This window comes from Salvelinus namaycush, chromosome 19, assembly GCF_016432855.1.
Source record: "Salvelinus namaycush isolate Seneca chromosome 19, SaNama_1.0, whole genome shotgun sequence".
NCBI classification, from domain to species: Eukaryota; Metazoa; Chordata; class Actinopteri; order Salmoniformes; family Salmonidae; genus Salvelinus; species Salvelinus namaycush.
The window spans coordinates 17,940,889-17,953,656 of record NC_052325.1 but is presented as its reverse complement, the minus strand read 5'-3'; the positions used below and the strand labels follow the sequence as shown (position 1 = coordinate 17,953,656).

General features: G+C 40.4%; 1 protein-coding gene across 1 annotated transcript in view; it reads right to left on the bottom strand.

The window, feature by feature from the left end:
- The window catches only part of ttn.1 (titin, tandem duplicate 1), a 167,363-nt gene that overhangs the window by 108,905 nt on the left and 45,690 nt on the right, over positions 1-12,768 (bottom strand). The window contains exons 77-82 of the mRNA XM_039014232.1: positions 7,662-7,803; positions 6,503-6,541; positions 3,924-3,977; positions 3,062-3,457; positions 2,659-2,931; positions 425-700 (exon numbers count right to left, since the gene is read on the bottom strand). Coding sequence (XP_038870160.1) covers positions 425-700; positions 2,659-2,931; positions 3,062-3,457; positions 3,924-3,977; positions 6,503-6,541; positions 7,662-7,803 — 1,180 coding nt within the window. The remainder of the gene's footprint in view (positions 1-424; positions 701-2,658; positions 2,932-3,061; positions 3,458-3,923; positions 3,978-6,502; positions 6,542-7,661; positions 7,804-12,768) is intronic.

The following is a 12,768-nucleotide window of genomic DNA, read 5'->3' as shown; positions in this document are numbered from 1 at the left end:
TGGTATGAGGGCCAGATTGCGAATTTAGCCAGGACATTGGGGTTAACACCCCTAGTTTTACAATAAGTGCCATGGGATCTTTAGTGACCACAGAGAGTCAGGACACCTGTTTAACATTCCATCCAAAAGACAGCACCCTACACAGGGCAATCTCCCCAATCACTGCCCTGGGGGATTATTATTTTAAAAAATTAGACCAGAGGAAAGGGTGCCTCTACTGGCTCTCCAACACCACTTCCAGCAGCATCTGGTCTCCCATCCAGGACCAACCCTGCTTAGCTTCTGAAGCAAACCAGCAGTGGGATGCAGGGTGGTATGCTGCTGGCAAAGGCTATCATGTAGATAGCCTTAGTGGACAACATAACATACAATTGCAGCCCATAACATAACATACAAGTAACATAATATAGAATGTGCAACCAACCTCCAAGAGTCAGGTTAGCTGTGTATCTGCGGCCTTCAACCTCCATGGCATATTGCCCAATATCATCAGGTGATACTTTCTTAACTATGAGAGTCAGTTCTTTGCCTTCTTTCTTAACCTCAGTCTTGTCAGTGGGATCATTAGGAATCTCCTTGTCGCCATGGAACCACTTCCAGTTGGGGGTTTCTTTGAAGAGCTCGCATTTGAAAGTGGCAGTGGTCTTGGGTTTCACATGCTGATCTCTCAATGGTTTCTGCAACCAGTCTCTGATAATTTCTGTAAAATAAAATAAAAATTCATATTGAAAAATGGCTCCTTCTCATGTAGCCAAGACACAACAAACATAAGAAGACAGGCACAGGACTATAATCCACATATAAAAACAAAGCAGGGAAGGTCGAAGATCAACTAGAGACGGTCCACAGGAACTGAGTAAAACGGGGGTCTCCTGGCAAGAGGCAAAAGCCCTCACACATGGTGGACCTCCTACAGTGCCTTGCAAAAGTATTCTCCCCCCTTGGTGCTTTTCCTATTTTGTTGCATTACAACCTGTAATTTAAATTGATTCTTATTTGGATTTCATGTAATGGACATACACAAAATAGTCAAAATTGGTGAAGTGAAATGAAAAAAAATTACTTGTTTAAAAAAATTCTAAAAAATAGAAAACGGAAAGTGGTCCATGCATATGTATTCACCCTCTTTGCTATGAAGCCCCTAAATAAGATCTGGTGCAACACATTACCTTCAGAAGTCACATAATTACTTTAATAAAGTCCACCTGTGTGCAATCTAAGTGTCACATGATCTGTCACATGATCTCAGTATATATACACATGTATATAAAAGGCCCCAGAGACTGCAACACCACTAAGCATGGGGCACCACCAAGCAAACGGCACCATGAAGACCAAGGAGCTCTCCAAACAGGTCAGGAAAATGTTGTGGAGAAGTACAGATCAGGGTTGGGTTATAAAAAAATATCAGAAACTTTGAACATCCCACGGAGCACCATTAAATCCATTATTAAAAAATGGAAAGAATATGGCACCACAACAAACCTGCCAAGAGAGGTCCGCCCACTGAAACTCACGGACCAGGCAAGGAGGGCATTAATCAGAGAGGCAACAAAGAGACCAAAGATAACCCAGAAGGAGCTGCAAAGCTCCGCAGTGGAGATTGGAGTATCTGTCCATAGGACCACGTTAAGCCATACACTCCACAGAACTGGGCTTTACGGAAGAGTGTCCAGAAAAAATCCATTGCTTAAAGAAAAAAATAAGCAAACACATTTGGTGTTCGACAAAAGGCATGTGGGAGACTCCCCAAACATATGGAAGGTGGCACTGGTCAGATGAAAATGTAGCTTTTTGGCCATCAAGGAAAATGTCTGGCGTAAACCCAACACCTCTCATCACCCCAAGAACACCATCCCCATCCCCAACACCACACCATCATGCAGTGGGGACGTTTTTCATCCTCAGGGACTGGGAAACTGGTCAGAATTGAAGGAATGATGGATGGCACCTTCTAGCAGGACAATGACCCTAAGAATACTGCTAAAGCAACACTCAAGTGGTTTAAGGGGAAACATTTAAATGTCTTGGAATGGCCTAGTCAAGGCCCAGACCTCAATCCAGTTGAGAAACTGTGGTATGACTTAAAAATTGCTGTACACCAGCGGAACCCATCCAACTTGAAGGAGCTGGAGCAGTTTTGCCTTGAAAAATGTTTTGCCTTGATCCCAGTGGCTAGATGTGCCAAGCTTATAGAGGCATACCCAAAGAGACTTGCAGCTATAATTGCTGCAAAAGGTGGCTCTACAAAGTATTGACTTTGGGGGGGGGGGGGGGGGAATAGTTATGCACACTCAAGTTTTCTTTTTTTTCTTATTTCTTGTTTGTTTCACAATAAAAAATATTTTGCATCCTCAAAGTGGCAGGCATGTTGTGTAAATCAAATGATACAAACCCCCCAAAATTAATAATTCCAGGTTGTAAGGCAACACAATAGGAAAAATGCCAAGGGGGGTGAATTCTTTCGCAAGCCACTGTATGCTCCCAAAGGGGACAAGAGGATGAAGTCAAGTATGTCAAGCTATGTAGCAATTACACAATGTTTTTCCCGTGCTTATGAATAGGCTAGGAATGCATTATGTAGATTGGTTCAAATGAATTGCTCCTAAAATGATTAGTGCATTTGTTTAGTTACAAATATAGATATTCTGTACATACCAATGATTTTGACATCTGTTTTAGTCCTGATGTCATCACACTCGCAAGCGTAGATCCCAGCGTCGTCATCTCCCGTGTCCTGGATTGTAATGGCATGCTGCATTCCAATGACATTGATAGCCACTTTTCCAGGGATGTTTTTAAGAGGGACACCACTTTTCTTCCAGACCACATCTCTCTCTTTGTTCAACTCACAGGTCAGGTACATAGGCTGAGTCTTGAGGACCGACATACCATCCTCTTCCAGAGTCTTTACCCACTTCACAGGCAATTCTATGAGGAAAGAAAGTCATATTCCAAAGCTTACATTAAATATTACTTATCTTTAAGTAATCAAAGAGGTTGTAAAGAAGTAAAGAAGTTCGTTACACAGAACAAATATGTATGGACTTAGAATAAGTACCTTCTACTATTAGTTTGGCGGTTGTTGTCTTTTCCTTGTTGCCCAGCTTGGCAACACAAGTATATTCACCAGTGTCAGAAACTTGCACATCAATGATGAGCAGTTTGCGATCTTTGCCATCAGAGTAGTACTTGTGTTTTGGGCTCTCTCTTATGTTGGCGTCATCTTTCATCCATGAAGTAATTGCAGTAGAAGGCGAAACCTCGCACTCAAACGTAGCAGAAGCGCCGACTGATTCAGCCTCCTGTAATACTATGTCTTTGAGTGGTCTCGTAAACTTCAGTGGAACTGCTTTGAGCTGGAATCCAAAAGGATTAGCATCTGGGGGTTTGTCTCCTCCAGCACCGGGCTTCAGTCCTCTACCCCGACCACCACCAGGTGAGGGGGTTTGCTTAGCTGAAATTGGAAAAATGTAAATGCATGATAAGTTCAACAACACTACTTTTGCTAAGACGTTTTGTTTTATTTTAAGAACTGTATTTTTTCAGTACATGAACATCAACATAAAACATAAAACCCCAGAGAGAAACCTCTCTTGGACATGTTGCAAAGGGCAAAAAACAAGTGGCATTACCGTATTTCCCAAAGAGGATGAAGAGTATTAAGCAAGTTAACAACACGATAAAACGCTACTATACGGACTATACAGAAGTAATATACGGACTCAAACATTCAAACACGTTTAACATTTAAACAAAATACATAGTTTTCATAGTAAATAAGACATGATAGATATGATTACAAAAACCTAGAAGACCCATATAAGGATATAGGTTAAAGTCATGATATTTCTGAGCACTTTAAGTTTCTATATCTTTATCACACACATATTACCGACATGCATGTTTTTGTTTATTCTCACCTTGAATGCCTCTACCTCTACCTCTACCGGCAGCATCCTCTTTTGGTTTCCCATCTGAGTAAAGACAATTGCATGACTTTCTCATTAAGAAATAAAATATATGACTACAACTCGCAAAATGGTTGGACATTACACAGAAAACTGTGAAAGATGGGAAAGATGAATGGATACAAAATGGAGCACCATGGGCAAGATTATTGGACATGAGAAGATGGCATGGACATAGAGAATTGAACAAAATGCCAGACATTGACATGGAGAGCTTGAACACGCTGTAATGGATGTGTACAAGACAATGGAGACAAATATTAGTACAGCTAGACAATGGACAAAAATGACTGACTTTGATACTTGGACTACATAAAATGAAGACATTAAGATTAGGAGATGAAAACATTAAGATGGACATAGTTGGAAAACACAGAGTGCGGACATGGACATGGTTGGACAACACAGAGTGAGGACATGGACATGGTTGGTCTACATAAAATGAGGACAAGACGTGAGACAAAAAAGATTGACATGGATGGAGGTAATGAAAGATGGATGGCTAGCTCGACTGATAACTGGACAGATAGATTAATGGATGAATGGAGGATGGATCAGGTGAGACACTTCCTGAGCCATCAGTGGTAAGTTTCAGCAGCCATAATCTCACCTCTGCTGGCACCTGGCATTCCAGGGGTCTCACGTGCATCACCTTCCAAAGGTTCTTCTCCCCAGTCTTCTGTGGACCCAGAACTATCTCGAGGGACAAGTTCCCATCCCCAACCTTCATTGTCAGATTCCAGCTCCTTCTCTGGCTCCTCCTCAAAGACTTCCTCCTCCAACTGAGTTGAAATCTTTCGTAACTGTACAGGGGACAGTTCTTTCATTGCTGGCACCTTCTCTTTAACAGTTTTATGTGGTGCTTCCTCTTCTGGTGATATTTTCTTTGGAACCTTTTTTAGGGTAAAACCTTCAAATGAATCTTTAGGTGAAACCTGTCTAGGCAGCTTTTTGGTGCGTTCTGCACTGGGCTTCCTCTCCATAATAATTTTTTCAATTTCTTTTGGCTTTGGTTTTTCAACCTTAGGTGAGGGAGTCTTTTTCAGTTCCACCTTTTTCTTAAGTGTCTCTTCATGCTTTAAGGGTTTGTCTTTTTCTTTTTCTTCTGGTTCTTTAGGCACAAGCTCCACCTTTTTTAATTGTGTTGGCTTTTCCTCTTGAGGACTCTTTTCAATTTTCTTTACAGGTACTGGTTTTGGAGGACTTGGCTTTTGATGAAGAGTTTTTTCAGCCTCTTTCTTCTTCTCAGACTCCTTCTCAGGCTTCACAGCTTCAGCTTTTGGTGACTTAGAAAATGGCTTCAATTTAACTTCTTCCTTCTCTTGCTCCTGCGGAGGCATTTTCTTCACCTTTGTCAGTGGTTTGTCAGACTCTTCGACTTGTTCATCTTCAGGAGCTTTGGCCACTGGTTTAAATTTGGCTGCCTGTGGCTCTTTCGTATCCTTTGCGATGGTTTCAGATTTCTTCATAGGAGCAGAAACTGATTCTTTAACTGCTTCATCTCTTTGTGGTCTCTCACTTCTATCGTAAGCAGCTCTGGATTCACTGTCTTTTTTGTCTTTCTCTGGCTCAACAGTTCCCGGTTTAGCAGGTTTTTCAAATGGTTTAAGCTTGACAGTTTCTTGCTCTTTCTCGTCTGATGGCAATTTCGATACCTTCTTCAGAGATGAACTAGGTTGGTCAGGTGATTCTTCCTTCAGCAACTTTGGTGTTTTCTTCAAACCCATTTTCTCCTCTACTTGGACATCTTTCAGAACCTTTTGGGATTTTTTCAAGTGAGCTAATGATTCCTCAGTAGAATCTTTTGATGCAACTTCTTTAGGTTTGTGAAACTCCACCTGTTCAATTGGCTTCTTATCGTATACTGAGGTTCTCTCAGCTATTTCTGTTGTTTCAAACATATACTCCTCTCTCTCATAACTTTCAACAACTATGGTCCTTGAGGCTTCCTGAGTCGGAACCTCCAGTTCAACTGTCTCTTCTTCTGAGGGTATCTGTGGCACCTTTTTCAGCTTAATGATATCCTGCTCTTCCTCAGTGTCCTTTGAAATTCTGGTCACTTTCTTCAAAGTTGGCATGTCAAGTATTTCTTCCTTCAGAACAGGAATTCTACCCTTTTTCTTAATAATAGTTGGCGCCGCAGTTGTTTTTGCTGAAGTAGTAAGATTTTGTATAAGACAGAGAGCAACGACCAACAAGTATTCATTTGCATCACAAAACAACAAAGGACTCCAATATTAAACATTTTACAGCAATACTGTACACTCCACATTCACTCGGCAACAAAAGATTTAGGACAGTTCACGGGACATATTTTCAGACAGACAAGTTAAACAGACATTTTCCCAAGTAAAGTAAACTGGTATCTATCATGTATTTAAATTAGTAATTAATTGATCAAATGATGAAGCTATATTTTAATGTTTGATCTCTTAATCTGTTTACTATCTATTTTGCATTAATAGGTTAAAAATAATGCTTTGATATATTGTTATTGTGTTCTACCCTTTGATGTATTGTTGCAATCTTACCTTTGCCAGCTCCCCCGGGTGCTGTTACAGGACCCTTATCTGTAGGAATGTAGGAATGTAAGATTCCAGTTAAGTTATAGAATAAAAAATATATTGTAAGGGATTTGGGAAAGCACCCATACATTTGTGCCTAATCACTAGGATAGGATGTGATAAACTGTCTTATAAGAGGGGGAAATGTACTTCGACACACAGTATGGCTGTATACAATTAACACTGTACATTACACACTCAACATATACACTATACATACATTGGACGTTACCCATGTCATAAAGATTATACACATCTCTTACAGCCACATACATCAAACATTTACTATGTATATATATACACTACAAGATGCAGGGGTATCAATATTTGCGTTAGAGGAAGAAGTGTGTCATGCAATATGTTGACTTTTGATGATTTGAGCAATGTATTCCTTTTCACTTTGGTGAAGACTTTTTGAAATGTAATGACTCTGTAGCAGGTGTGTAAGTACAGGCAGTTGCATGCGACTTACCCATATTGCCAATATTTTCTGAGAAAAGAGTACTGCATGTACTTACTAGCCTGTACAGGGTAACTACTGTTAGTTATTACACTAGTAGAGTGTAGAAGTGTCTCTATTCTAAGCAAGCAGTATCAAGCATGCACATTTTGTTAGAAGTACACACTTCAAGTGAGTAGGTATCATGAGATAGTGACAAACAGATAAACCTCTAACAAGGTTTAAAAGTATGCTGTAGAGTAGACAGACAAACGAAGCAACATTTCTAAAATTAGGTTTCTAAGTGCCAGTGTAAAATGCAAGTATACATGTTGTATACATACAGGTGTGTTCACTCATACTACTTAAGTGCAGCATGTGTGAGGCTCACATGCTCTTAGGAACCTGTCAATAAGAGCAAACAGACATTTGAAGAACACACCATGAATGACAGAAACAAAAAAGACTACCTTCATGGGGTGAAGCACTAGGTGAAACAGGTGAAGGCGTTTTCATCGGTGGGGAGGATCTCTTTTCAGCTGGTGACATTTTAAATACAAGTATGCCAAAGGTCATAATCAGGACAAACAAGAGTGTTTGAGCTAAAATTTGCTCACCAAATACAAACATTTAAAAGAGCAGATAGACATTAAGAAAAAACTAAATTGAAACAAACATCAGAAACACTACCTTCAGTAGGAGACACTGTTTCTACAAGAGGAGCAGGTGAAGGCTTTGGTATCTGAGGTGGTGGGGAGGCTTTCTTCTGCACTGGTTTCACTTTAAATACAAGTATTCTAAGGTCACATTCAAGAACTGACTGCTTGAGCTAAGAGTTGTTAAACAAACACAAACATTGACAGAACATAACATGAATGACAAAAACATAAGAGACTACCTTCAGGGGGAGAAGCTTTCTCCACATGGGGGGCATCTGAAGGCTTTGGCTTCGGTGCAGAGATTTTCTTGTCTGGTGTCACTTTAAATACAAGTACCCCAAGGTCACAATCAAGAACTGACCACTTTGGCCAAAGACTTATTAAAGAAACACTGAAAGAGCAGACTAACATTTGAGGAAAACAACATGCATGACACAAACACACTACCTTCAGGGGATGCTACTTTTTTTACATAGGGAGCAGGTGAAGGCTTTGGTGTTGGGGGAGAGATTTTCTTCTCTGGTGGTTCTTTAAATACAAGTACGCCAATGTCACAATCAAGAAAATACCATTTTCACTAAGGTTTGTTTAAGATTTGTAAACAAACACTGACACAATGAAACAGATTGAAGAAGATTGAGACATGAAACATTAAGGACAACACTTAGGAAAACACAATACAACAAGAAGATGTAAGAGTTTAGTTTAGTTTTTGATGAAGACGTAAGAGTCCCTTTAGTACCTTGTGGACGAGTGGTATCATCTGTAATTGAGACAGGGACCACTTCAGGGGCGACCCTTTGGTCTGGACAAGAAAAAGTATTATGCAATATTTAGACAATACAAAGATTTAGTCATGACAATATACAGTCCAACAAGGAAAGACGTAAGAAGAATACACAAAGACAGACAGACAAGATATAAGAATGAGGCCCTCAGATTAAATACCTTTGTGAGGTGTTGGAGGCTCAACTCTCTCTTCTTCTTCTTCTTCTTCTTCCTTTTGTTTGATTGTCTTCTGTGATATTTTAGTTTTATACGGGATGTCATCTTCATTAGGTGAAACAGCTTTCTTAGGTGGAATGACATCTACTTTAGGTGAAACATCTTTCTTATATGCATTGGCTTCTTCCTCAGGTAAGACAGCTTTCTTAGAAGGAATGGCTTCTTCCTCAGGTAAGACAGCTTTCTTAGAAGGAATGGCTTCTTCCTCAGGTGAGACAGCTTTCTTAGAAGGAATGGCTTCTTCCTCAGGTAAGACAGCTTTCTTAGAAGGAATGGCTTGTACCTTAGGTGAGAGAGCTTTCTTAGAAGGAATGGCTTCTTCCTCAGGTAAGACAGCTTTCTTAGAAGGAATGGCTTCTTCCTCAGGTAAGACAGCTTTCTTAGAAGGAATGGCTTCTTCCTCAGGTAAGACAGCTTTCTTAGAAGGAATGGCTTCTACCTTAGGTGAGACAGCTTTCCTTTGAGGAATAACCTTTATACTTAAGATAGCTTCTTTCTTAGTGGTAGGAGTAGCTGATTTCTTTGGTGGAACCACTGTCACTGGGTCAATGTGTCTAACACTATCTCTTTGGGTTGCATCTTCCTCTTTCTTTGCAACAATAGCTTGAATTGGTTGATCATCTATTTTCTTTATAGGAACTTCTTGCCTTACTATCTCAGTTTGTTGTATATCTTCCTCTTCTAAAGAAATATCATCCCTTACGTTTATCTGAGTCAATTCCTTTTCTCTCTCATATATCATAGCTTTGTCTCCATATGATACCTCTTCTCTGAAACTAACTTCCTCTGCCAGGGAAATTTTCTCAATGAAACCTGTTGTCTGTGAAACTTGCCCTGCTTCAGTCACAGGATCCCTCTTCACTGAAACATCTTGCCTTACTTCAGTTACTGAAGCCTTCTTCACTGCAACTACTTGCCGTGCTTCGGTCACTGAATCTCTCTTCACTGGAACTTGTTGCCATGTTTCAGTCACGGAATCCCTCTTCACTGAAACTTCTTGTCTCGTTTCAGTTACTGAAGTCTTCTTCACTGAAAGTTCTTGCCACACTTCAGAAGCTGAATTAAGGTTTGGTGAAACTTCTTTCAGCTGTTCAGTCACTGAATCCCTCTTCACTGAAACATCTTTCCTTGCTTCAGTCTCTGTTGTTACAGTTAGCTCAGTTGTTGAAGGAACTGTGATGGCTTTAAAGACAACACAAATTCAAGATTTGCACAAGAAGAGAACACAAATTCAAGATTTGCACCATACAACGGTGACTAAGAAGATGACAGTAAAACACAGAGACACTTTTACATAAAAGGTTGCCTGGAAGATGTGAATGTGTTTGAATTACGTTCGGAAAGTATTCAGACCCCTTGACTTTTTCCACATTTTGTTACGTTACAGCCTTATTCTAAAATGGATTGAATCTTTTTTTTCTCAAATCAATCTACACACCCCATAATGACAAAGTGAAAACAGGTTTTTTGAATTTTTTGCAAATGTATATTAAAAACCCAGAAATACCTTATTTACATAAGTATTCAGACCCTGTGCTATGCCACTGGAAATTGAGCTAAGGTGCATCCTGTTTCCATTGATCATCCTTGAGATGTTTCTACAACTTGATTGGAGTCCAGCTGTGGTAAATTCAATCGATTGGAAATTATTTGGAAAAGCACACACCTGTCTATAAAAGGTCCCACAGTTGACAGTGCATGTCAGAGCAAAAACCAAGCCATGAGGTCGAAGGAATTGTCCATAGAACTCCGAGATAGGATTGTGTCGAGGCACAGATCTGGGGAAGGGTACCAAAAAATGTCTGCAGCATTGAAGGTCCCCAAGAAAACAGTGGCCTTCATCATTCTTAAATGGAAGAAGTTTGGAACCACCAAGACTCTTCCTAGAGCTGGCCGCCCGGCCAAACTGAGCAATCGGAAGAGAAGGGCCTTGGTCAAGGTGGTGACCAAGAACCCGATGGTCACTTTAACAGAGCTCTTGAGTTCCTCTGTGGAGTTGGGAGAACCTTCCAGAAGGACAACCATCTCTACAGCACTCCAACAATCAGGCCTTTATGGTAGAGTAGCCAGACGTAAGCCACCCCTCAGTAAAAGGCACATGACAGCCCACCATGAGTTTGCCAAAAGGCACCTAAAGGACTCTCAGACCATGAGAAACAAGATGCTCTGGTCTGATGAAACCAAGGTTGAACTCTTTAGCCTGAAGGCCAAGTGTCACGTCTGGAGGAAACCTGGCACCATCCCTACAGTGAAGCATGGTGGTGGCAGCATCATGCTGTGGGGATGAACGGCGCAAAGTACAGTGAGATCGTTCATGAAAACCTGCTCCAGAGCGCTCAGGACCTCAGACTGGGGTGAAAGTTCATCTTCCAACAGGACAATGAACCTAAGCACACAACCAAGACAATGCAGGAGTGGCCACTCAATGTCCTTGAGTGGCCCAGTCAGAACCCGGACATGAACCCGATCTAAGATCTCTGGAGAGACCTGAAAATATCTGTGCAGCGATGCTCCCCATCCAACCTGACAGCGCTTGAGAGGATCTGCAGAGAAGAATGGGAGAAACTCCCCAAATACAGGTGTGCCAAGCTCGTAGCATCATACCCAAGAAGACTCAAGGCTGTAATCGCTGCCAAAGGTACTTCAACAAAGTACTGAGTAAAGGGTCTGAATATTTATGTGAATGTGAATTATTATTATTATTATTTATTTTTTTTGCAAAGATTTCTAAGCCTGATTTTGCTTGTCATTATGGGGTATTGTGTGTAGATTGATGAAGAAAGCCTTTAGCGTAGCAAAATTTGGAAAAGGTCAAGGGGTCTGAATACTTTCCGAATGCAATGTTTATCAAAATGTGACTTTCAAATTATCTGAAATGACTGCATTTTAGAATGTAGAATTGTAGAACACGTGTAATGCAGTACAATACCTTTTACTTCAGGGGTTTCTTTGGGCTTAGGTGTAACTTCTAATTTTGCAGCTGGAGTAACTTTCTCTGGTTTCTGGGGGACTTCTATTCAAACAAGTTAATAATAAAAGCAATCACTAAAAGGAGCTCAAAGTTACTGAGAATCATGTATGTACCAACGTGTGCTTTAGGAGAAGTCATGGTTTCTAGCATACCTTTTGTGAGAGCAACTTCATCCTCCTTTTTAGGTTTAGTTACTGGTGTTCTCTCAGGCGGCTCATCCTTCTGTTTCACTTTTTTAAGACATACATGACATTACCAAACAAATCGAAATACAGTACAAGCGTGACAGCACAAGCACAATATAAACAAAATCTTAAGGAATTCATTCTGTTCAAAAGACTACCAAGAGTTTTGAGTATGAAAGAAGAGTTCAAAATGGAAAGGAAACCATTTTTAATAACATCAGCATTTTCAATATCCAAAGACATTGAAATATATACCTTTCTCTGTGTGGATTTCCTTTGGTGCAGCTGGCTCTGCCTTGCTAGTTGCTTGCTGTGGCTTTTTAACTGCCTCTTCCTTTGGTGCTGCAATTGGCTCTGATTTGCTCATTGCTGTTTTTTTAGCTGCCTCTGTTGGTGTTGGTGCAGTTGGTGTTGGTGTTGGTGCAGTTGGTGCAGTTGGTGCTGCAACTGGCCTAGGCTTGCTAGTTTCCAGCTTTTTATCGGCATCTGTCTTTGGCCTCTCCGTTGTTTTAACATCCGTGATAACTTAAAAGGACATTCGTCAGTTGTTTTTTGCTACTTAAATCATCAATGGATGAAGAAGAGAAACCAGTATGTGCTAATCACACTCTAACGAGTGCTTTGCACATTTACAAAGAGCATGCTAAGTCAAGAAATAACCACAAAAAGACAACAATTTACAGAAAACATTACAAGTTCTGACAAACAAACCTTCAACATACTGGCAAACAACACATTATTTAAATCAAGAAACAATTCGATTTGTGGATTGCATAAGAAGAGTACATATACCCTCAAGGATATATGACTTTCAAGTACCTTTTGTTGGAGTAGTATCTGTCTTTTTGGGAACATCCTTAGGTTTAGGTGGTGGAATTGCAGATTCTTCTTTCTTTGTGATCTCGGGTACTTTTTTGGGAACAACCTTAGCTGCAGGTGGTTGAGGTGTGGGTTCTTCTTTCTTGATGATTATT